Source organism: Falco peregrinus, chromosome 12 (assembly GCF_023634155.1).
Source record: "Falco peregrinus isolate bFalPer1 chromosome 12, bFalPer1.pri, whole genome shotgun sequence".
In the NCBI taxonomy this organism is placed as follows: Eukaryota; Metazoa; Chordata; class Aves; order Falconiformes; family Falconidae; genus Falco; species Falco peregrinus.
Genome location: NC_073732.1, coordinates 3,178,932 through 3,199,587, shown reverse-complemented (window position 1 = coordinate 3,199,587; position 20,656 = coordinate 3,178,932). Strand labels below are relative to the sequence as shown.

The 20,656-nt window shown below is 67.2% G+C and overlaps 1 protein-coding gene and 21 non-coding genes across 22 annotated transcripts; 21 read left to right on the top strand and 1 right to left on the bottom strand.

Annotated features, from left to right (window-relative positions):
• The first annotated feature begins 419 nt into the window (after positions 1-419).
• Positions 420-538, top strand: LOC129785520 (5S ribosomal RNA). Its single transcript, XR_008749595.1, has one exon. It is a non-coding gene; the product is annotated as a 5S ribosomal RNA (ribosomal RNA).
• Positions 539-1,107: 569 nt separating this feature from the next.
• On the top strand, positions 1,108-1,226 carry LOC129785519 (5S ribosomal RNA). Its single transcript, XR_008749594.1, has one exon. It is a non-coding gene; the product is annotated as a 5S ribosomal RNA (ribosomal RNA).
• A 571-nt stretch (positions 1,227-1,797) lies between these two features.
• LOC129785518 (5S ribosomal RNA) lies at positions 1,798-1,916 on the top strand. Its single transcript, XR_008749593.1, has one exon. It is a non-coding gene; the product is annotated as a 5S ribosomal RNA (ribosomal RNA).
• A 572-nt stretch (positions 1,917-2,488) lies between these two features.
• LOC129785517 (5S ribosomal RNA) lies at positions 2,489-2,607 on the top strand. The gene has a single exon (XR_008749592.1). It is a non-coding gene; the product is annotated as a 5S ribosomal RNA (ribosomal RNA).
• A 570-nt stretch (positions 2,608-3,177) lies between these two features.
• On the top strand, positions 3,178-3,296 carry LOC129785516 (5S ribosomal RNA). The gene has a single exon (XR_008749591.1). It is a non-coding gene; the product is annotated as a 5S ribosomal RNA (ribosomal RNA).
• A 569-nt stretch (positions 3,297-3,865) lies between these two features.
• LOC129785514 (5S ribosomal RNA) lies at positions 3,866-3,984 on the top strand. Its single transcript, XR_008749589.1, has one exon. It is a non-coding gene; the product is annotated as a 5S ribosomal RNA (ribosomal RNA).
• A 571-nt stretch (positions 3,985-4,555) lies between these two features.
• LOC129785513 (5S ribosomal RNA) lies at positions 4,556-4,674 on the top strand. The gene has a single exon (XR_008749588.1). It is a non-coding gene; the product is annotated as a 5S ribosomal RNA (ribosomal RNA).
• A 570-nt stretch (positions 4,675-5,244) lies between these two features.
• On the top strand, positions 5,245-5,363 carry LOC129785507 (5S ribosomal RNA). The gene has a single exon (XR_008749584.1). It is a non-coding gene; the product is annotated as a 5S ribosomal RNA (ribosomal RNA).
• A 569-nt stretch (positions 5,364-5,932) lies between these two features.
• Positions 5,933-6,051, top strand: LOC129785496 (5S ribosomal RNA). The gene has a single exon (XR_008749573.1). It is a non-coding gene; the product is annotated as a 5S ribosomal RNA (ribosomal RNA).
• Positions 6,052-6,620: 569 nt separating this feature from the next.
• Positions 6,621-6,739, top strand: LOC129785485 (5S ribosomal RNA). The gene has a single exon (XR_008749562.1). It is a non-coding gene; the product is annotated as a 5S ribosomal RNA (ribosomal RNA).
• A 568-nt stretch (positions 6,740-7,307) lies between these two features.
• On the top strand, positions 7,308-7,426 carry LOC129785474 (5S ribosomal RNA). Its single transcript, XR_008749551.1, has one exon. It is a non-coding gene; the product is annotated as a 5S ribosomal RNA (ribosomal RNA).
• A 569-nt stretch (positions 7,427-7,995) lies between these two features.
• Positions 7,996-8,114, top strand: LOC129785463 (5S ribosomal RNA). Its single transcript, XR_008749540.1, has one exon. It is a non-coding gene; the product is annotated as a 5S ribosomal RNA (ribosomal RNA).
• Positions 8,115-8,685: 571 nt separating this feature from the next.
• Positions 8,686-8,804, top strand: LOC129785452 (5S ribosomal RNA). Its single transcript, XR_008749529.1, has one exon. It is a non-coding gene; the product is annotated as a 5S ribosomal RNA (ribosomal RNA).
• A 570-nt stretch (positions 8,805-9,374) lies between these two features.
• LOC129785441 (5S ribosomal RNA) lies at positions 9,375-9,493 on the top strand. Its single transcript, XR_008749518.1, has one exon. It is a non-coding gene; the product is annotated as a 5S ribosomal RNA (ribosomal RNA).
• Positions 9,494-10,065: 572 nt separating this feature from the next.
• Positions 10,066-10,184, top strand: LOC129785430 (5S ribosomal RNA). The gene has a single exon (XR_008749507.1). It is a non-coding gene; the product is annotated as a 5S ribosomal RNA (ribosomal RNA).
• Positions 10,185-10,753: 569 nt separating this feature from the next.
• Positions 10,754-10,872, top strand: LOC129785548 (5S ribosomal RNA). Its single transcript, XR_008749623.1, has one exon. It is a non-coding gene; the product is annotated as a 5S ribosomal RNA (ribosomal RNA).
• Positions 10,873-11,442: 570 nt separating this feature from the next.
• On the top strand, positions 11,443-11,561 carry LOC129785537 (5S ribosomal RNA). The gene has a single exon (XR_008749612.1). It is a non-coding gene; the product is annotated as a 5S ribosomal RNA (ribosomal RNA).
• A 571-nt stretch (positions 11,562-12,132) lies between these two features.
• Positions 12,133-12,251, top strand: LOC129785526 (5S ribosomal RNA). Its single transcript, XR_008749601.1, has one exon. It is a non-coding gene; the product is annotated as a 5S ribosomal RNA (ribosomal RNA).
• A 571-nt stretch (positions 12,252-12,822) lies between these two features.
• On the top strand, positions 12,823-12,941 carry LOC129785515 (5S ribosomal RNA). Its single transcript, XR_008749590.1, has one exon. It is a non-coding gene; the product is annotated as a 5S ribosomal RNA (ribosomal RNA).
• A 570-nt stretch (positions 12,942-13,511) lies between these two features.
• On the top strand, positions 13,512-13,630 carry LOC129785424 (5S ribosomal RNA). Its single transcript, XR_008749501.1, has one exon. It is a non-coding gene; the product is annotated as a 5S ribosomal RNA (ribosomal RNA).
• A 569-nt stretch (positions 13,631-14,199) lies between these two features.
• On the top strand, positions 14,200-14,318 carry LOC129785498 (5S ribosomal RNA). Its single transcript, XR_008749575.1, has one exon. It is a non-coding gene; the product is annotated as a 5S ribosomal RNA (ribosomal RNA).
• A 119-nt stretch (positions 14,319-14,437) lies between these two features.
• Positions 14,438-20,637, bottom strand: AIRE (autoimmune regulator). The gene is made up of 12 exons (XM_055817579.1): positions 17,778-20,637; positions 17,503-17,677; positions 17,243-17,395; positions 17,069-17,140; positions 16,852-16,965; positions 16,600-16,724; positions 16,360-16,437; positions 15,947-16,107; positions 15,665-15,874; positions 15,483-15,570; positions 15,172-15,240; positions 14,438-15,004 (listed from the first exon to the last, which is right to left on the bottom strand). The coding sequence occupies exons 1-12, from the start codon at positions 17,916-17,918 to the stop codon at positions 14,924-14,926; spliced, it is 1,467 nt and encodes a 488-aa protein (XP_055673554.1). The 5' UTR covers positions 17,919-20,637; the 3' UTR covers positions 14,438-14,923.
• Positions 20,638-20,656: the final 19 nt, after the last annotated feature.

Here is a 20,656-nt window from a genome sequence, read left to right as displayed (position 1 = left end):
CGTTGCGGAGGGCCGAAGCGTGGCGTGGGAGCGAGCGTGGCAGCTGCCTGTTGCGAGGGCTGCCGTTAGGTAGCGGGGGGGCCGTTGCGTTGCGGCCGGTAGGTGCAGGCGTTGTTGCGCGCGTGGTGCTGGTGGTTCAGGTGTGCGCGGGGATTGCCTGCTGCTGCCCTGCCCGGTGAGCGAGGAGGGCTGTAGGGCGGTGTGCGAGCAGGGCAGGTGTTTGTTGGCGCGGTCTGCATGGGCGCGGTGCGGGGCAGGTGCGTGCTGGGGGTAGTTGCGTGTGTTGCGTTGGGTGTTGGTTGTGTGTCGGGTGTGCGGGGTCGGTTGCGGGCGCCCTGCGTCGGGGTTGGGGGTGGCTGCAGGGTTGTGCGTGAGCGTGTGTGGCGTTTGTGGAGAGGGCTGCTGGCGGGAGAGGGGGTGCCTACGGCCATACCACCCTGAGAACGCCCGATCTCGTCTGATCTCGGAAGCTAAGCAGGGTCGGGCCCGGTTAGTACTTGGATGGGAGACCGCCTGGGAATACCGGGTGCTGTAGGCTTTTTACCGAGGGGCGCCTGCGGGAAGCCCCCCCCCTTTTGCGGCAGGGGCGTTGCGGAGGCTTGGGGGCCTTGCGCGTGAGCTGGTGCTGCTTGCGCGGGTCAGGCCGGTGGGGCGGGCGGGCGCGGTGGCGGCCTGCTGCCCCGCAGCCTCGTTGCGGAGGGCCGAAGCGTGGCGTGGGAGCGAGCGTGGCAGCTGCCTGTTGCGAGGGCTGCCGTTAGGTAGCGGGGGGCCGTTGCGTTGCGGCCGGTAGGTGCAGGCGTTGTTGCGCGCGTGGTGCTGGTGGTTCAGGTGTGCGCGGGGATTGCCTGCTGCTGCCCTGCCCGGTGAGCGAGGAGGGCTGTAGGGCGGTGTGCGAGCAGGGTAGGTGTTTGTTGGCGCGGTCTGCATGGGCGCGGTGCGGGGCAGGTGCGTGCTGGGGGTAGTTGCGTGTGTTGCGTTGGGTGTTGGTTGTGTGTCGGGTGTGCGGGGTCGGTTGCGGGCGCCCTGCGTCGGGGTTGGGGGTGGCTGCAGGGTTGTGCGTGAGCGTGTGTGGCGTTTGTGGAGAGGGCTGCTGGCGGGAGAGGGGGTGCCTACGGCCATACCACCCTGAGAACGCCCGATCTCGTCTGATCTCGGAAGCTAAGCAGGGTCGGGCCCGGTTAGTACTTGGATGGGAGACCGCCTGGGAATACCGGGTGCTGTAGGCTTTTTACCGAGGGGCGCCTGCGGGAAGCCCCCCCCCTTTTGCGGCAGGGGCGTTGCGGAGGCTTGGGGGCCTTGCGCGTGAGCTGGTGCTGCTTGCGCGGGTCAGGCCGGTGGGGCGGGCGGGCGCGGGTGGCGGCCTGCTGCCCCGCAGCCTCGTTGCGGAGGGCCGAAGCGTGGCGTGGGAGCGAGCGTGGCAGCTGCCTGTTGCGAGGGCTGCCGTTAGGTAGCGGGGGGGCCGCTGCGTTGCGGCCGGTAGGTGCAGGCGTTGTTGCGCGCGTGGTGCTGGTGGTTCAGGTGTGCGCGGGGATTGCCTGCTGCTGCCCTGCCCGGTGAGCGAGGAGGGCTGTAGGGCGGTGTGCGAGCAGGGTAGGTGTTTGTTGGCGCGGTCTGCATGGGCGCGGTGCGGGGCAGGTGCGTGCTGGGGGTAGTTGCGTGTGTTGCGTTGGGTGTTGGTTGTGTGTCGGGTGTGCGGGGTCGGTTGCGGGCGCCCTGCGTCGGGGTTGGGGGTGGCTGCAGGGTTGTGCGTGAGCGTGTGTGGCGTTTGTGGAGAGGGCTGCTGGCGGGAGAGGGGGTGCCTACGGCCATACCACCCTGAGAACGCCCGATCTCGTCTGATCTCGGAAGCTAAGCAGGGTCGGGCCCGGTTAGTACTTGGATGGGAGACCGCCTGGGAATACCGGGTGCTGTAGGCTTTTTACCGAGGGGCGCCTGCGGGAAGCCCCCCCCCCTTTTGCGGCAGGGGCGTTGCGGAGGCTTGGGGGCCTTGCGCGTGAGCTGGTGCTGCTTGCGCGGGTCAGGCCGGTGGGGCGGGCGGGGCGCGGTGGCGGCCTGCTGCCCCGCAGCCTCGTTGCGGAGGGCCGAAGCGTGGCGTGGGAGCGAGCGTGGCAGCTGCCTGTTGCGAGGGCTGCCGTTAGGTAGCGGGGGGGCCGTTGCGTTGCGGCCGGTAGGTGCAGGCGTTGTTGCGCGCGTGGTGCTGGTGGTTCAGGTGTGCGCGGGGATTGCCTGCTGCTGCCCTGCCCGGTGAGCGAGGAGGGCTGTAGGGCGGTGTGCGAGCAGGGTAGGTGTTTGTTGGCGCGGTCTGCATGGGCGCGGTGCGGGGCAGGTGCGTGCTGGGGGTAGTTGCGTGTGTTGCGTTGGGTGTTGGTTGTGTGTCGGGTGTGCGGGGTCGGTTGCGGGCGCCCTGCGTCGGGGTTGGGGGTGGCTGCAGGGTTGTGCGTGAGCGTGTGTGGCGTTTGTGGAGAGGGCTGCTGGGGGGAGAGGGGGTGCCTACGGCCATACCACCCTGAGAACGCCCGATCTCGTCTGATCTCGGAAGCTAAGCAGGGTCGGGCCCGGTTAGTACTTGGATGGGAGACCGCCTGGGAATACCGGGTGCTGTAGGCTTTTTACCGAGGGGCGCCTGCGGGAAGCCCCCCCCCTTTTGCGGCAGGGGCGTTGCGGAGGCTTGGGGGCCTTGCGCGTGAGCTGGTGCTGCTTGCGCGGGTCAGGCCGGTGGGGGCGGGCGGGCGCGGTGGCGGCCTGCTGCCCCGCAGCCTCGTTGCGGAGGGCCGAAGCGTGGCGTGGGAGCGAGCGTGGCAGCTGCCTGTTGCGAGGGCTGCCGTTAGGTAGCGGGGGGCCGCTGCGTTGCGGCCGGTAGGTGCAGGCGTTGTTGCGCGCGTGGTGCTGGTGGTTCAGGTGTGCGCGGGGATTGCCTGCTGCTGCCCTGCCCGGTGAGCGAGGAGGGCTGTAGGGCGGTGTGCGAGCAGGGTAGGTGTTTGTTGGCGCGGTCTGCATGGGCGCGGTGCGGGGCAGGTGCGTGCTGGGGGTAGTTGCGTGTGTTGCGTTGGGTGTTGGTTGTGTGTCGGGTGTGCGGGGTCGGTTGCGGGCGCCCTGCGTCGGGGTTGGGGGTGGCTGCAGGGTTGTGCGTGAGCGTGTGTGGCGTTTGTGGAGAGGGCTGCTGGCGGGAGAGGGGGTGCCTACGGCCATACCACCCTGAGAACGCCCGATCTCGTCTGATCTCGGAAGCTAAGCAGGGTCGGGCCCGGTTAGTACTTGGATGGGAGACCGCCTGGGAATACCGGGTGCTGTAGGCTTTTTACCGAGGGGCGCCTGCGGGAAGCCCCCCCCCTTTTGCGGCAGGGGCGTTGCGGAGGCTTGGGGGCCTTGCGCGTGAGCTGGTGCTGCTTGCGCGGGTCAGGCCGGTGGGGCGGGCGGGCGCGGTGGCGGCCTGCTGCCCCGCAGCCTCGTTGCGGAGGGCCGAAGCGTGGCGTGGGAGCGAGCGTGGCAGCTGCCTGTTGCGAGGGCTGCCGTTAGGTAGCGGGGGGCCGTTGCGTTGCGGCCGGTAGGTGCAGGCGTTGTTGCGCGCGTGGTGCTGGTGGTTCAGGTGTGCGCGGGGATTGCCTGCTGCTGCCCTGCCCGGTGAGCGAGGAGGGCTGTAGGGCGGTGTGCGAGCAGGGTAGGTGTTTGTTGGCGCGGTCTGCATGGGCGCGGTGCGGGGCAGGTGCGTGCTGGGGGTAGTTGCGTGTGTTGCGTTGGGTGTTGGTTGTGTGTCGGGTGTGCGGGGTCGGTTGCGGGCGCCCTGCGTCGGGGTTGGGGGTGGCTGCAGGGTTGTGCGTGAGCGTGTGTGGCGTTTGTGGAGAGGGCTGCTGGCGGGAGAGGGGGTGCCTACGGCCATACCACCCTGAGAACGCCCGATCTCGTCTGATCTCGGAAGCTAAGCAGGGTCGGGCCCGGTTAGTACTTGGATGGGAGACCGCCTGGGAATACCGGGTGCTGTAGGCTTTTTACCGAGGGGCGCCTGCGGGAAGCCCCCCCCCTTTTGCGGCAGGGGCGTTGCGGAGGCTTGGGGGCCTTGCGCGTGAGCTGGTGCTGCTTGCGCGGGTCAGGCCGGTGGGGGCGGGCGGGGCGCGGTGGCGGCCTGCTGCCCCGCAGCCTCGTTGCGGAGGGCCGAAGCGTGGCGTGGGAGCGAGCGTGGCAGCTGCCTGTTGCGAGGGCTGCCGTTAGGTAGCGGGGGGCCGTTGCGTTGCGGCCGGTAGGTGCAGGCGTTGTTGCGCGCGTGGTGCTGGTGGTTCAGGTGTGCGCGGGGATTGCCTGCTGCTGCCCTGCCCGGTGAGCGAGGAGGGCTGTAGGGCGGTGTGCGAGCAGGGCAGGTGTTTGTGGCGCGGTCTGCATGGGCGCGGTGCGGGGCAGGTGCGTGCTGGGGGTAGTTGCGTGTGTTGCGTTGGGTGTTGGTTGTGTGTCGGGTGTGCGGGGGTCGGTTGCGGGCGCCCTGCGTCGGGGTTGGGGGTGGCTGCAGGGTTGTGCGTGAGCGTGTGTGGCGTTTGTGGAGAGGGCTGCTGGCGGGAGAGGGGGTGCCTACGGCCATACCACCCTGAGAACGCCCGATCTCGTCTGATCTCGGAAGCTAAGCAGGGTCGGGCCCGGTTAGTACTTGGATGGGAGACCGCCTGGGAATACCGGGTGCTGTAGGCTTTTTACCGAGGGGCGCCTGCGGGAAGCCCCCCCCCTTTTGCGGCAGGGGCGTTGCGGAGGCTTGGGGGCCTTGCGCGTGAGCTGGTGCTGCTTGCGCGGGTCAGGCCGGTGGGGCGGGCGGGCGCGGTGGCGGCCTGCTGCCCCGCAGCCTCGTTGCGGAGGGCCGAAGCGTGGCGTGGGAGCGAGCGTGGCAGCTGCCTGTTGCGAGGGCTGCCGTTAGGTAGCGGGGGGGCCGTTGCGTTGCGGCCGGTAGGTGCAGGCGTTGTTGCGCGCGTGGTGCTGGTGGTTCAGGTGTGCGCGGGGATTGCCTGCTGCTGCCCTGCCCGGTGAGCGAGGAGGGCTGTAGGGCGGTGTGCGAGCAGGGCAGGTGTTTGTTGGCGCGGTCTGCATGGGCGCGGTGCGGGGCAGGTGCGTGCTGGGGGTAGTTGCGTGTGTTGCGTTGGGTGTTGGTTGTGTGTCGGGTGTGCGGGGTCGGTTGCGGGCGCCCTGCGTCGGGGTTGGGGGTGGCTGCAGGGTTGTGCGTGAGCGTGTGTGGCGTTTGTGGAGAGGGCTGCTGGCGGGAGAGGGGGTGCCTACGGCCATACCACCCTGAGAACGCCCGATCTCGTCTGATCTCGGAAGCTAAGCAGGGTCGGGCCCGGTTAGTACTTGGATGGGAGACCGCCTGGGAATACCGGGTGCTGTAGGCTTTTTACCGAGGGGCGCCTGCGGGAAGCCCCCCCCCTTTTGCGGCAGGGGCGTTGCGGAGGCTTGTGGGCCTTGCGCGTGAGCTGGTGCTGCTTGCGCGGGTCAGGCCGGTGGGGCGGGCGGGCGCGGTGGCGGCCTGCTGCCCCGCAGCCTCGTTGCGGAGGGCCGAAGCGTGGCGTGGGAGCGAGCGTGGCAGCTGCCTGTTGCGAGGGCTGCCGTTAGGTAGCGGGGGTCCGTTGCGTTGCGGCCGGTAGGTGCAGGCGTTGTTGCGCGCGTGGTGCTGGTGGTTCAGGTGTGCGCGGGGATTGCCTGCTGCTGCCCTGCCTGGTGAGCGAGGAGGGCTGTAGGGCGGTGTGCGAGCAGGGTAGGTGTTTGTTGGCGCGGTCTGCATGGGCGCGGTGCGGGGCAGGTGCGTGCTGGGGGTAGTTGCGTGTGTTGCGTTGGGTGTTGGTTGTGTGTCGGGTGTGCGGGCTCGGTTGCGGGCGCCCTGCGTCGGGGTTGGGGGTGGCTGCAGGGTTGTGCGTGAGCGTGTGTGGCGTTTGTGGAGAGGGCTGCTGGCGGGAGAGGGGGTGCCTACGGCCATACCACCCTGAGAACGCCCGATCTCGTCTGATCTCGGAAGCTAAGCAGGGTCGGGCCCGGTTAGTACTTGGATGGGAGACCGCCTGGGAATACCGGGTGCTGTAGGCTTTTTACCGAGGGGCGCCTGCGGGAAGCCCCCCCCCCTTTTGCGGCAGGGGCGTTGCGGAGGCTTGGGGGCCTTGCGCGTGAGCTGGTGCTGCTTGCGCGGGTCAGGCCGGTGGGGCGGGCGGGCGCGGTGGCGGCCTGCTGCCCCGCAGCCTCGTTGCGGAGGGCCGAAGCGTGGCGTGGGAGCGAGCGTGGCAGCTGCCTGTTGCGAGGGCTGCCGTTAGGTAGCGGGGGGCCGTTGCGTTGCGGCCGGTAGGTGCAGGCGTTGTTGCGCGCGTGGTGCTGGTGGTTCAGGTGTGCGCGGGGATTGCCTGCTGCTGCCCTGCCCGGTGAGCGAGGAGGGCTGTAGGGCGGTGTGCGAGCAGGGCAGGTGTTTGTGGCGCGGTCTGCATGGGCGCGGTGCGGGGCAGGTGCGTGCTGGGGGTAGTTGCGTGTGTTGCGTTGGGTGTTGGTTGTGTGTCGGGTGTGCGGGGTCGGTTGCGGGCGCCCTGCGTCGGGGTTGGGGGTGGCTGCAGGGTTGTGCGTGAGCGTGTGTGGCGTTTGTGGAGAGGGCTGCTGGCGGGAGAGGGGGTGCCTACGGCCATACCACCCTGAGAACGCCCGATCTCGTCTGATCTCGGAAGCTAAGCAGGGTCGGGCCCGGTTAGTACTTGGATGGGAGACCGCCTGGGAATACCGGGTGCTGTAGGCTTTTTACCGAGGGGCGCCTGCGGGAAGCCCCCCCCCTTTTGCGGCAGGGGCGTTGCGGAGGCTTGGGGGCCTTGCGCGTGAGCTGGTGCTGCTTGCGCGGGTCAGGCCGGTGGGGCGGGCGGGCGCGGTGGCGGCCTGCTGCCCCGCAGCCTTGTTGCGGAGGGCCGAAGCGTGGCGTGGGAGCGAGCGTGGCAGCTGCCTGTTGCGAGGGCTGCCGTTAGGTAGCGGGGGGCCGTTGCGTTGCGGCCGGTAGGTGCAGGCGTTGTTGCGCGCGTGGTGCTGGTGGTTCAGGTGTGCGCGGGGATTGCCTGCTGCTGCCCTGCCCGGTGAGCGAGGAGGGCTGTAGGGCGGTGTGCGAGCAGGGTAGGTGTTTGTTGGCGCGGTCTCATGGGCGCGGTGCGGGGCAGGTGCGTGCTGGGGGTAGTTGCGTGTGTTGCGTTGGGTGTTGGTTGTGTGTCAGGTGTGCGGGCTCGGTTGCGGGCGCCCTGCGTCGGGGTTGGGGGTGGCTGCAGGGTTGTGCGTGAGCGTGTGTGGCGTTTGTGGAGAGGGCTGCTGGCGGGAGAGGGGGTGCCTACGGCCATACCACCCTGAGAACGCCCGATCTCGTCTGATCTCGGAAGCTAAGCAGGGTCGGGCCCGGTTAGTACTTGGATGGGAGACCGCCTGGGAATACCGGGTGCTGTAGGCTTTTTACCGAGGGGCGCCTGCGGGAAGCCCCCCCCCCTTTTGCGGCAGGGGCGTTGCGGAGGCTTGGGGGCCTTGCGCGTGAGCTGGTACTGCTTGCGCGGGTCAGGCCGGTGGGGCGGGCGGGCGCGGTGGCGGCCTGCTGCCCCGCAGCCTCGTTGCGGAGGGCCGAAGCGTGGCGTGGGAGCGAGCGTGGCAGCTGCCTGTTGCGAGGGCTGCCGTTAGGTAGCGGGGGGCCGTTGCGTTGCGGCCGGTAGGTGCAGGCGTTGTTGCGCGCGTGGTGCTGGTGGTTCAGGTGTGCGCGGGGATTGCCTGCTGCTGCCCTGCCCGGTGAGCGAGGAGGGCTGTAGGGCGGTGTGCGAGCAGGGCAGGTGTTTGTGGCGCGGTCTGCATGGGCGCGGTGCGGGGCAGGTGCGTGCTGGGGGTAGTTGCGTGTGTTGCGTTGGGTGTTGGTTGTGTGTCGGGTGTGCGGGGTCGGTTGCGGGCGCCCTGCGTCGGGGTTGGGGGTGGCTGCAGGGTTGTGCGTGAGCGTGTGTGGCGTTTGTGGAGAGGGCTGCTGGCGGGAGAGGGGGTGCCTACGGCCATACCACCCTGAGAACGCCCGATCTCGTCTGATCTCGGAAGCTAAGCAGGGTCGGGCCCGGTTAGTACTTGGATGGGAGACCGCCTGGGAATACCGGGTGCTGTAGGCTTTTTACCGAGGGGCGCCTGCGGGAAGCCCCCCCCCTTTTGCGGCAGGGGCGTTGCGGAGGCTTGGGGGCCTTGCGCGTGAGCTGGTGCTGCTTGCGCGGGTCAGGCCGGTGGGGCGGGCGGGGCGCGGGTGGCGGCCTGCTGCCCCGCAGCCTCGTTGCGGAGGGCCGAAGCGTGGCGTGGGAGCGAGCGTGGCAGCTGCCTGTTGCGAGGGCTGCCGTTAGGTAGCGGGGGGCCGTTGCGTTGCGGCCGGTAGGTGCAGGCGTTGTTGCGCGCGTGGTGCTGGTGGTTCAGGTGTGCGCGGGGATTGCCTGCTGCTGCCCTGCCCGGTGAGCGAGGAGGGCTGTAGGGCGGTGTGCGAGCAGGGCAGGTGTTTGTTGGCGCGGTCTGCATGGGCGCGGTGCGGGGCAGGTGCGTGCTGGGGGTAGTTGCGTGTGTTGCGTTGGGTGTTGGTTGTGTGTCGGGTGTGCGGGGTCGGTTGCGGGCGCCCTGCGTCGGGGTTGGGGGTGGCTGCAGGGTTGTGCGTGAGCGTGTGTGGCGTTTGTGGAGAGGGCTGCTGGCGGGAGAGGGGGTGCCTACGGCCATACCACCCTGAGAACGCCCGATCTCGTCTGATCTCGGAAGCTAAGCAGGGTCGGGCCCGGTTAGTACTTGGATGGGAGACCGCCTGGGAATACCGGGTGCTGTAGGCTTTTTACCGAGGGGCGCCTGCGGGAAGCCCCCCCCCTTTTGCGGCAGGGGCGTTGCGGAGGCTTGGGGGCCTTGCGCGTGAGCTGGTGCTGCTTGCGCGGGTCAGGCCGGTGGGGCGGGCGGGGCGCGGTGGCGGCCTGCTGCCCCGCAGCCTCGTTGCGGAGGGCCGAAGCGTGGCGTGGGAGCGAGCGTGGCAGCTGCCTGTTGCGAGGGCTGCCGTTAGGTAGCGGGGGGCCGTTGCGTTGCGGCCGGTAGGTGCAGGCGTTGTTGCGCGCGTGGTGCTGGTGGTTCAGGTGTGCGCGGGGATTGCCTGCTGCTGCCCTGCCCGGTGAGCGAGGAGGGCTGTAGGGCGGTGTGCGAGCAGGGTAGGTGTTTGTTGGCGCGGTCTGCATGGGCGCGGTGCGGGGCAGGTGCGTGCTGGGGGTAGTTGCGTGTGTTGCGTTGGGTGTTGGTTGTGTGTCGGGTGTGCGGGGTCGGTTGCGGGCGCCCTGCGTCGGGGTTGGGGGTGGCTGCAGGGTTGTGCGTGAGCGTGTGTGGCGTTTGTGGAGAGGGCTGCTGGCGGGAGAGGGGGTGCCTACGGCCATACCACCCTGAGAACGCCCGATCTCGTCTGATCTCGGAAGCTAAGCAGGGTCGGGCCCGGTTAGTACTTGGATGGGAGACCGCCTGGGAATACCGGGTGCTGTAGGCTTTTTACCGAGGGGCGCCTGCGGGAAGCCCCCCCCCTTTTGCGGCAGGGGCGTTGCGGAGGCTTGGGGGCCTTGCGCGTGAGCTGGTGCTGCTTGCGCGGGTCAGGCCGGTGGGGCGGGGCGGGGCGCGGTGGCGGCCTGCTGCCCCGCAGCCTCGTTGCGGAGGGCCGAAGCGTGGCGTGGGAGCGAGCGTGGCAGCTGCCTGTTGCGAGGGCTGCCGTTAGGTAGCGGGGGGGCCGTTGCGTTGCGGCCGGTAGGTGCAGGCGTTGTTGCGCGCGTGGTGCTGGTGGTTCAGGTGTGCGCGGGGATTGCCTGCTGCTGCCCTGCCCGGTGAGCGAGGAGGGCTGTAGGGCGGTGTGCGAGCAGGGCAGGTGTTTGTTGGCGCGGTCTGCATGGGCGCGGTGCGGGGCAGGTGCGTGCTGGGGGTAGTTGCGTGTGTTGCGTTGGGTGTTGGTTGTGTGTCGGGTGTGCGGGGTCGGTTGCGGGCGCCCTGCGTCGGGGTTGGGGGTGGCTGCAGGGTTGTGCGTGAGCGTGTGTGGCGTTTGTGGAGAGGGCTGCTGGCGGGAGAGGGGGTGCCTACGGCCATACCACCCTGAGAACGCCCGATCTCGTCTGATCTCGGAAGCTAAGCAGGGTCGGGCCCGGTTAGTACTTGGATGGGAGACCGCCTGGGAATACCGGGTGCTGTAGGCTTTTTACCGAGGGGTGCCTGCGGGAAGCCCCCCCCCTTTTGCGGCAGGGGCGTTGCGGAGGCTTGGGGGCCTTGCGCGTGAGCTGGTGCTGCTTGCGCGGGTCAGGCCGGTGGGGCGGGCGGGCGCGGTGGCGGCCTGCTGCCCCGCAGCCTCGTTGCGGAGGGCCGAAGCGTGGCGTGGGAGCGAGCGTGGCAGCTGCCTGTTGCGAGGGCTGCCGTTAGGTAGCGGGGGGCCGTTGCGTTGCGGCCGGTAGGTGCAGGCGTTGTTGCGCGCGTGGTTCTGGTGGTTCAGGTGTGCGCGGGGATTGCCTGCTGCTGCCCTGCCCGGTGAGCGAGGAGGGCTGTAGGGCGGTGTGCGAGCAGGGCAGGTGTTTGTTGGCGCGGTCTGCATGGGCGCGGTGCGGGGCAGGTGCGTGCTGGGGGTAGTTGCGTGTGTTGCGTTGGGTGTTGGTTGTGTGTCGGGTGTGCGGGGTCGGTTGCGGGCGCCCTGCGTCGGGGTTGGGGGTGGCTGCAGGGTTGTGCGTGAGCGTGTGTGGCGTTTGTGGAGAGGGCTGCTGGCGGGAGAGGGGGTGCCTACGGCCATACCACCCTGAGAACGCCCGATCTCGTCTGATCTCGGAAGCTAAGCAGGGTCGGGCCCGGTTAGTACTTGGATGGGAGACCGCCTGGGAATACCGGGTGCTGTAGGCTTTTTACCGAGGGGCGCCTGCGGGAAGCCCCCCCCCTTTTGCGGCAGGGGCGTTGCGGAGGCTTGGGGGCCTTGCGCGTGAGCTGGTGCTGCTTGCGCGGGTCAGGCCGGTGGGGCGGGCGGGCGCGGTGGCGGCCTGCTGCCCCGCAGCCTCGTTGCGGAGGGCCGAAGCGTGGCGTGGGAGCGAGCGTGGCAGCTGCCTGTTGCGAGGGCTGCCGTTAGGTAGCGGGGGGGCCGTTGCGTTGCGGCCGGTAGGTGCAGGCGTTGTTGCGCGCGTGGTGCTGGTGGTTCAGGTGTGCGCGGGGATTGCCTGCTGCTGCCCTGCCCGGTGAGCGAGGAGGGCTGTAGGGCGGTGTGCGAGCAGGGTAGGTGTTTGTTGGCGCGGTCTGCATGGGCGCGGTGCGGGGCAGGTGCGTGCTGGGGGTAGTTGCGTGTGTTGCGTTGGGTGTTGGTTGTGTGTCGGGTGTGCGGGGTCGGTTGCGGGCGCCCTGCGTCGGGGTTGGGGGTGGCTGCAGGGTTGTGCGTGAGCGTGTGTGGCGTTTGTGGAGAGGGCTGCTGGCGGGAGAGGGGGTGCCTACGGCCATACCACCCTGAGAACGCCCGATCTCGTCTGATCTCGGAAGCTAAGCAGGGTCGGGCCCGGTTAGTACTTGGATGGGAGACCGCCTGGGAATACCGGGTGCTGTAGGCTTTTTACCGAGGGGCGCCTGCGGGAAGCCCCCCCCCCTTTTGCGGCAGGGGCGTTGCGGAGGCTTGGGGGCCTTGCGCGTGAGCTGGTGCTGCTTGCGCGGGTCAGGCCGGTGGGGCGGGCGGGGCGCGGTGGCGGCCTGCTGCCCCGCAGCCTCGTTGCGGAGGGCCGAAGCGTGGCGTGGGAGCGAGCGTGGCAGCTGCCTGTTGCGAGGGCTGCCGTTAGGTAGCGGGGGGCCGCTGCGTTGCGGCCGGTAGGTGCAGGCGTTGTTGCGCGCGTGGTGCTGGTGGTTCAGGTGTGCGCGGGGATTGCCTGCTGCTGCCCTGCCCGGTGAGCGAGGAGGGCTGTAGGGCGGTGTGCGAGCAGGGTAGGTGTTTGTTGGCGCGGTCTGCATGGGCGCGGTGCGGGGCAGGTGCGTGCTGGGGGTAGTTGCGTGTGTTGCGTTGGGTGTTGGTTGTGTGTCGGGTGTGCGGGGTCGGTTGCGGGCGCCCTGCGTCGGGGTTGGGGGTGGCTGCAGGGTTGTGCGTGAGCGTGTGTGGCGTTTGTGGAGAGGGCTGCTGGCGGGAGAGGGGGTGCCTACGGCCATACCACCCTGAGAACGCCCGATCTCGTCTGATCTCGGAAGCTAAGCAGGGTCGGGCCCGGTTAGTACTTGGATGGGAGACCGCCTGGGAATACCGGGTGCTGTAGGCTTTTTACCGAGGGGCGCCTGCGGGAAGCCCCCCCCCCCTTTTGCGGCAGGGGCGTTGCGGAGGCTTGGGGGCCTTGCGCGTGAGCTGGTGCTGCTTGCGCGGGTCAGGCCGGTGGGGCGGGCGGGCGCGGTGGCGGCCTGCTGCCCCGCAGCCTCGTTGCGGAGGGCCGAAGCGTGGCGTGGGAGCGAGCGTGGCAGCTGCCTGTTGCGAGGGCTGCCGTTAGGTAGCGGGGGGCCGTTGCGTTGCGGCCGGTAGGTGCAGGCGTTGTTGCGCGCGTGGTGCTGGTGGTTCAGGTGTGCGCGGGGATTGCCTGCTGCTGCCCTGCCCGGTGAGCGAGGAGGGCTGTAGGGCGGTGTGCGAGCAGGGTAGGTGTTTGTTGGCGCGGTCTGCATGGGCGCGGTGCGGGGCAGGTGCGTGCTGGGGGTAGTTGCGTGTGTTGCGTTGGGTGTTGGTTGTGTGTCGGGTGTGCGGGGTCGGTTGCGGGCGCCCTGCGTCGGGGTTGGGGGTGGCTGCAGGGTTGTGCGTGAGCGTGTGTGGCGTTTGTGGAGAGGGCTGCTGGGGGGAGAGGGGGTGCCTACGGCCATACCACCCTGAGAACGCCCGATCTCGTCTGATCTCGGAAGCTAAGCAGGGTCGGGCCCGGTTAGTACTTGGATGGGAGACCGCCTGGGAATACCGGGTGCTGTAGGCTTTTTACCGAGGGGCGCCTGCGGGAAGCCCCCCCCCTTTTGCGGCAGGGGCGTTGCGGAGGCTTGGGGGCCTTGCGCGTGAGCTGGTGCTGCTTGCGCGGGTCAGGCCGGTGGGGCGGGCGGGCGCGGTGGCGGCCTGCTGCCCCGCAGCCTCGTTGCGGAGGGCCGAAGCGTGGCGTGGGAGCGAGCGTGGCAGCTGCCTGTTGCGAGGGCTGCCGTTAGGTAGCGGGGGGGCCGCTGCGTTGCGGCCGGTAGGTGCAGGCGTTGTTGCGCGCGTGGTGCTGGTGGTTCAGGTGTGCGCGGGGATTGCCTGCTGCTGCCCTGCCCGGTGAGCGAGGAGGGCTGTAGGGCGGTGTGCGAGCAGGGTAGGTGTTTGTTGGCGCGGTCTGCATGGGCGCGGTGCGGGGCAGGTGCGTGCTGGGGGTAGTTGCGTGTGTTGCGTTGGGTGTTGGTTGTGTGTCGGGTGTGCGGGGTCGGTTGCGGGCGCCCTGCGTCGGGGTTGGGGGTGGCTGCAGGGTTGTGCGTGAGCGTGTGTGGCGTTTGTGGAGAGGGCTGCTGGCGGGAGAGGGGGTGCCTACGGCCATACCACCCTGAGAACGCCCGATCTCGTCTGATCTCGGAAGCTAAGCAGGGTCGGGCCCGGTTAGTACTTGGATGGGAGACCGCCTGGGAATACCGGGTGCTGTAGGCTTTTTACCGAGGGGCGCCTGCGGGAAGCCCCCCCCCTTTTGCGGCAGGGGCGTTGCGGAGGCTTGGGGGCCTTGCGCGTGAGCTGGTGCTGCTTGCGCGGGTCAGGCCGGTGGGGCGGGCGGGCGCGGTGGCGGCCTGCTGCCCCGCAGCCTCGTTGCGGAGGGCCGAAGCGTGGCGTGGGAGCGAGCGTGGCAGCTGCCTGTTGCGAGGGCTGCCGTTAGGTAGCGGGGGGCCGTTGCGTTGCGGCCGGTAGGTGCAGGCGTTGTTGCGCGCGTGGTGCTGGTGGTTCAGGTGTGCGCGGGGATTGCCTGCTGCTGCCCTGCCCGGTGAGCGAGGAGGGCTGTAGGGCGGTGTGCGAGCAGGGTAGGTGTTTGTTGGCGCGGTCTGCATGGGCGCGGTGCGGGGCAGGTGCGTGCTGGGGGTAGTTGCGTGTGTTGCGTTGGGTGTTGGTTGTGTGTCGGGTGTGCGGGGTCGGTTGCGGGCGCCCTGCGTCGGGGTTGGGGGTGGCTGCAGGGTTGTGCGTGAGCGTGTGTGGCGTTTGTGGAGAGGGCTGCTGGTGGGAGAGGGGGTGCCTACGGCCATACCACCCTGAGAACGCCCGATCTCGTCTGATCTCGGAAGCTAAGCAGGGTCGGGCCCGGTTAGTACTTGGATGGGAGACCGCCTGGGAATACCGGGTGCTGTGGGCTTTTTACCGAGGGGCGCCTGCAGGAAGCCCCCCCCCTTTTGCGGCAGGGGCGTTGCGGAGGCTTGGGGGCCTTGCACGTGAGCTGTGGGTGGTTGTGGGTGTAGGTTGGGCGGGCTTGCGTCTGTTTTCACCACTGGTGCTCTGTTGGGAATATTTGTTTTTAATTAAAGTTTGGAGCTCTGTGGTATTTTCTTTAGTTTGTTGGTGTAGTTTTTCTGTGTGTGGTGTGTTTTTATGTTGTCCTGTTGAAGTGCTTCAGTTTTCTGCTGGTGTTGCTCATCCTCCGTGTGCTGTGTACTGTAGGGTTTTTATTTCTATTTGTGTTTACTGGGTTTTATTTTTTTTTCCTTCTTGTAGATCCTTTATATTTTTCCTTTTTCTAATCTTATGTATGTATGTATGCTGTGTGAACGCTGTGTCTATATTCTTCAGCTGTGACATGCTTTTTGCAGGACTCCGTTGTTTGCCTGCATGCTGTGACATTGCAGTGTTTGATGATGTCGCGTACTGTCGTGGTGCTGTAATGCTGATGAGTCCCTCGATACAGCGGCCCCTGCGCCTGTTACTACGCTGCCTGCACATTGAGGGCTCTGCTGGCAGCAGACTCTAGGTGAAGAGCCCATGGGTGTCTGCGAGGGGCCGTGCCATGCTCTGGAACGCCCACTGCAGGATCCCATCCCAGGTGCCCTGCAGAAGAACTCCCAGTGGTCACACTCCCTTTCCATTTCCCTCTCTGCCTCTGTCCCCACTCCCTCTGCCTTGCCCCCAGGCCAGCGTCACCCTCTTTGTCACACTGGAGTCCGGCATCTCGCTGTGATGGACTCTGCCCGTTGGTGTCCCCCCAAGTGCCATACCTCACCCAGGAGTGTGTCGAGCTCATCGCGGCTCAGCACTGGGTCGCTGCCAAGGGAACCATCCTCTGCCTGCGGGAGGAGACGTGTCCTGCCAGCTCTGTGGCCTGCCCGCTGCCTTCTGGCTTGGCCTTGGTGCCGGGATTCAATCCCTCACCTGCTGCTGCCCCAGCTTATCCCCCATCCTCTCCAGCACAGCGTCACTTACCCACCTCCAGCTACAGCCGGCCTGACCCTCACCCAGCTGAAGCGCTGTTCCTCACACCACCTCACCCGCCATGTCCCTGGCAGGGCCAGGCACTGCTTGTACCAACCTTTGCTGCCTGTAGTGGGTCACCAGTGGTGCTCTCTGTGCTGCCTGTGGCTGTGGTGCCTGCGCAGGATATGCAGAGCAGCGGCCCCCTACAACCGCCGGGGGTGACACGGACTGGACTGTCAAGGCAGCCCCCCTGCAAGGGGCTTTAGGGCCAGCATGGGGGGGATGACAGGAGCTCACCGGGGGTCTCCGCTGGGCACAGAGTAGTTTTGGGGTGCAGGGATCCAGGTGAAGCAGCGGCCACAGACGGTCTCATCCCTTGCACCCTGCCGGGTGCTGCACGTCTCCTCCCCCGGGGTCTCAGGGGGTCGCTCTACAGCCGCGTCTGCTCCCCGCAGCGGTCCTGGCTCAGCTGCACTCGCCATGCAGAAGCCGCACCGCCATGTCCCGCTGCACAGCCAGAGCATGGCAGTGAGGGACAGCCAGGGGACACTGGGGTCCCCATGGTGCCCCGGGGCTCACCTGGGGACACGGGGCAGCGGGGGCACCAGGCAGGTGAGGTGGAAGGCCCTGGGGCAGCCGTCGCAGCAGATGAGCTCACCGCCATCGCCACAGGCCGCACACTCATCCTCGTTCTCCTGTCCTGGGGGATCACCGATCCCCCCAGCAGGCTGCAACCCTGGCTATAGCAGGGCTTAGGCTGGCAGGCGACCCCGTAGCCTGGCACCCCCCCTTCCCGCCCCAAACTCTGCACCCAGCCCACCACCTGCTTTCAGGGTAGGAATTGCCTGTTTCCAGGGGGCTGTAGCGTGGTGACCCTGGCAGCTGAGCCCCTGTTGCTCAGCCAGGCCAAAGGGACACGCCAGGGACACCCTGATGCCCCTGGCTCAGTGGGTGCCTCTCGGGGTGCAGCAGATGCCAGGCCCGGGGCTCACCTGGTGGGGCACAGGGTTGGGGAGGGGCGCGGTGGGCACTGGCAGCCGGCCCTGGGGGTGCAGCTGGGGCTCCCTGCTCTGTGGGAGGGAAGAGAGAAGTGCTGGGAGGAGCTGCCAGGACAGCCCAGTTTGGGGGGCACCCCCACAGCATGGCTGTGCTGCCCGGCAGGGACAACCCTCCGCCACAGCCTCAGGCAGCTGCAAAAGCGGGGTGACAACATGTGATGGTGAGGTCCGTACGCTTTGGGGTGCCTTGGGCCGGGCAGGGGGCTTCAGGCTGCGGCTCCTGCTCCTGGCCCCCGGCTCCTCGCCAGCAGCGGGGGTGCATGGCTCGTCCCTGGCTTTGCTGCCCGCCTTGGAGCTGCCTGTGAGAGAGGCCGAGAGCAGCTCCAGCAGGACCCCCACCCCCCCACCCCCTGCCCGGGGTGGCTCCTGAATCTGGGGGGCTAAACTGGGCAGGGGGCTGGTTGGGCAGGGCTGGGGGGCACCTACCTGGCTCCAGCACATGTTTGATGAGGATGCCCTCGACGGCCCCACGAGTGACGGGTACCTCAGTGCCCGCCACAGCCACCGCTCTCTGCACCGAGGCAGCCACTGCCTGCAGGGCTGCAGGCAGGGGGGCAGCTCAGCAGGGCAAGCAGCCCCCCACCCTCCTCTGCAGACAAACGGGGTGCACAGCCAGACGCTGCCCAGGGGGCCTGGCACTCACCACCAGCACGAGCGGTGCGGGGGGCATCCGTGCCCTCCGGCTTCCTCACGGTCCTCACCTTCACCAGGGGCCCTGTGAGGTTGTGAGGGTGGGCGTCGGGGAGCACAGCACCCTGCTGCCTCAAGGACCCCCTCGTGCCCCACCCCATCTCCATCCCGCTCCAGGTCTCCGTACCGGGGCTGGCAGTGTGCCGTGGGGAGGGCTGCGTTGGCCGGGCCCCATCCTGCTCCTCGAGGGCTTTCCTCTTGCATTGGGGTCTGTGTGGGGCCGGCGCCATGGGGCTGGGGGATAGACGCCTGCCACGGCGCTGCCGCCCCAGCTCCACCTCTGCAAGGGGAACATGGAGAAGGACAGGCACAGCTGGCCCTGGGTGCCACCCCTGCCCACCAGCAGCCGCCGGGGATGCCAGCCCCTCCTGCCCGGCCCCCTGCTACCTCTGGGGAAGGCGCCGCGGAGGGGCCGGAGCCGGCTGTAGCGCTCCAGGTTGTAGTCCTTGAAGAGGACAGCCCAGAAGTCACGGACAGCAGCAGCATCGCGGCCCAGCAGCCAGGTGAGAAGCGCGTGGAAAGCGCGGTGGGAGCCTTCCCGCTCCGTCCGGCTCAGCGTCTCCTGCCAGTGTCACTGTGGCCCATCAACACGTGTCCCCATGCCACCAGCTGGCCCCAGCCCCGCCATGGCGTGGCCATCCTCTCCCGCCCCGTGGCCTCACCTTGAAGATGTGCTCAGGGACAACATCGTGGTCAGCCAGACCATGCAGCAGCGGGAAGACATCGTCCACCGCCATGGCGATCTCGGTGCGGTGCAGCTTCAGCAGGTGCCGCAGGTCCCCTTCGCCCCCCAGCCCCGCCATGCTGTGGGGACACTGCCAGGGCTGAGCGGCCCACCCCGGCGCTCCCCTTTAATACGCCTTGGCCACCGACAGCGGACACCTCATCGGGCCCCACTCATTTCTGTACAAGGCTGTGTAACCTGAGAGCATCCTCGCTGCTGCCGGCTGCCCCCTCGCACCTCTGCAAGCCCCAGCCCCGGGGGCTAGGGTCAGGCTGCCCCCCAGCTCGGGGCACTGGCAGCCAGTGCGGCAGCATTAGCCGCTGCTGTGCAAGGACACCCGAACCCACCGCGACCATCCTGGGGAGAGGGGGCCAGCTGGGCTGAGGGCCCCCCACCTCTCTCCTCCCTGCGGTCAGCCAGGCATCACCCCAAAAGTCCTGGACTTTCCGCAGCACCTGCTTCTCTCATCCAGAAACTCAGCCATCCGAGCACGTGGGCAGTAACACCCCGACAGGGGGGAAATGGAGCGTTTGCCCTGGTGACCTGCAAACCACCTTCTGCAGGCTGGTGGGAAAGCGCTGACACAAAAGAAACTCCAAACACACATGTCCAGGTATGATTAGGGACACTGAACAAGCAAACAGCCCACGTAAAGAATCACTCCACTGCCCTCCAGCCTGCCAGAGCGACGGCAGGGCCACCGGCACGCCTGGGGATTACCTGGGTGGGTGCTGCCTGCAGCTCTGCCATCACCCGCTCTGGGAAAAGGGCAATAAAGTGGTTTCACTGGATGCATGCAGCTGTAAAAAACTTGAAGCTGGGGGAAACAGAGCCCTTGGGAGCATCTGGCATAGGAAAGTCTGGGGTTCTGGCACTCCTTACCAGATGGCCGGGAAGGAGAGACCTCTAAAGCTCCTATCCCAAATCCCAAACGTTTGGGATTTCCCCAGGATTTATTTCCAGCCCCTCTGCCCCCGGAGATTGCACTCAGCAAGGCGATGCGGCTCAGAACATTCATTAGTAAGTGCTAAAAGACTGGGGCGGTATCTGCTGGCTCCAAAGCTGTGCCAGGAGGAAGCAGCTGCTGTCCAGAAACTCAGGAAGAATAACAAGGCAACACCCTCTGTGAGAGCAGGAAATACCCTGATACATGTCTGGTTAATAAATTAATGTGTGTACCCATGGAAATGCTTGGCCTGAGGCTCCTTTCAGCATTTGGGGGGACCTGTCCCACAGAGGCACTGGGAGCTGTGGGATGGGGGTCAGGCAGGAGCTGTGCTGGGTTCCTGTGCCCCACTCCAGGGTTTCAGTGCCCAGCTCCGTCACTGCAGGGATGGCTTTGCCACCACCTGCCTGATGTGCCCCCACCCCAGGGGACAAAACATGGGTGTCAGGCAAAGTGGGAGGTCCACCTCCCCTCCTGGAGCTCCCCCGTGGCCCAGCCACAGGTGCTGAGCACAAGCACACTCATGACAGTCTCACAGGTCTGCTCCACCCTTCCCAGAAAAGCCATTTTCCCTGGTGTCCCGCCTGTAGTGCCACAGTTTGTCACTCTAGAGGAGCTCCTGCACCTCTAGAACAAGGCTCCAGTGCTTGTGGTGGGGGCATCCTCCCTGTGCCCCCCCCGCCCACCTTCCCCTCGGTTATGGGAGCCCCTTTGCAGGCAGGTGCTGCCCAACACAGCCACAAGCTGTGCGCCCACAGAGCTGGGCTCAGACTTGTTTGAAATTCCAACTTTGTGACTGTTTCTGTGCTCTGAATCACAGATTGTTTTCCACATCCAGCCTGCTCAGCAGTGCAATAATTTGCATTTTGGGTTGTTTTCTCCCGGTTTCTTTCCCTTTCTCAGATGCTATGCAGGAGGCAGAGCAGCAGCTGGCAGGTGCCATGTGGAGAGGCACATCCAGGAGGTCGGTTGAGTGTTTCTGTATGACCTCACTTCGAGCAGACCTTGGCAGCAGTAAGGCACTTGTAAGGGCCACAAAAAGTCAGCTTTTGCTTGCAGAGGGGCATAAAACCCTCCCTGGGGCTGGCATGAGCCCTGCCTGGCTGCGAGGGCCTGTGGCTGGCGCGCAGAGGAGCCTGGCCACACTCAGGTTTCAGGAGCCCTCTCTTTTCTATTGCCCCCCCTTGCAGAAACCTGAGCCAAAGATTTAAGGCAGGCGAGCTCAAATCTGACTGCAAAGGCTCAAGATGTTTCTCCACCAACACCCAGTTAAATCAGCAACTCAGAATCCTTCAGAAGCATCTGCAGCCCCCGGGATGCCCCGATGCCGCCCTCCTGCGAAAAGCTGTTGAAGCAAACACGCCCTTTCCAGCGTTGCTTCCTTTCCTCTTTCCCTTCCACACGGGGGTTCTGTGATGCGAACCATCGCCCTGCGTGTCTCAGACACCGCCTGCCCCGTGGCTCCTCTTGCACAACACGTCCCTGAATCAGTCAGGAGAGAACAAGCAGGCAGGGCGCCCACCCACGGGCTCACGCCAGGAAGACAGGGTGCCCCCAACCTTGCCTCCGATACCCATTTCCCCAGGCCTGAAGCACACTGAGCCCAGCCCAAGTGAAGCCCTGTCACCGTGCACAGAGGTTTCATCCCTCTCCCCTTACCTTCAGCTGATCCAGGCTCCAGCATTTTTGGTAAAAACAAAAAACAAAAAGGGCTGCAGGTGAGGCCCCGATCCTAGACTCCCGTTTCCAGCAGCTCACCTACCGCTGCCCCACGCGCCGTCTGGATGGGAGTGGGTCCACCCATGTGCTTCACAGCTGCTCCTGCAAGAGCCTGGGAGGGAGAGCTGGAGTAAAAAAGATTTATTTTAGCT

Bases quoted from the DNA above. Each gene is read 5' to 3' on its own strand.
- AIRE (XM_055817579.1), bottom strand. From the start codon at position 17,918: ATGGCGGGGCTGGGGGGCGAAGGGGACCTGCGGCACCTGCTGAAGCTG. The intron at 16,108-16,359 runs GTGAGCCCCGGG...GCCCTGCTATAG, and splicing joins CCAACCCTGTGCCCCACCAG to CCAGGGTTGCAGCCTGCTGG. The intron at 15,241-15,482 runs GTTGGTACAAGC...CTCCTCCCGCAG, and splicing joins ACCCACTACAGGCAGCAAAG to GCAGAGGATGGTTCCCTTGG.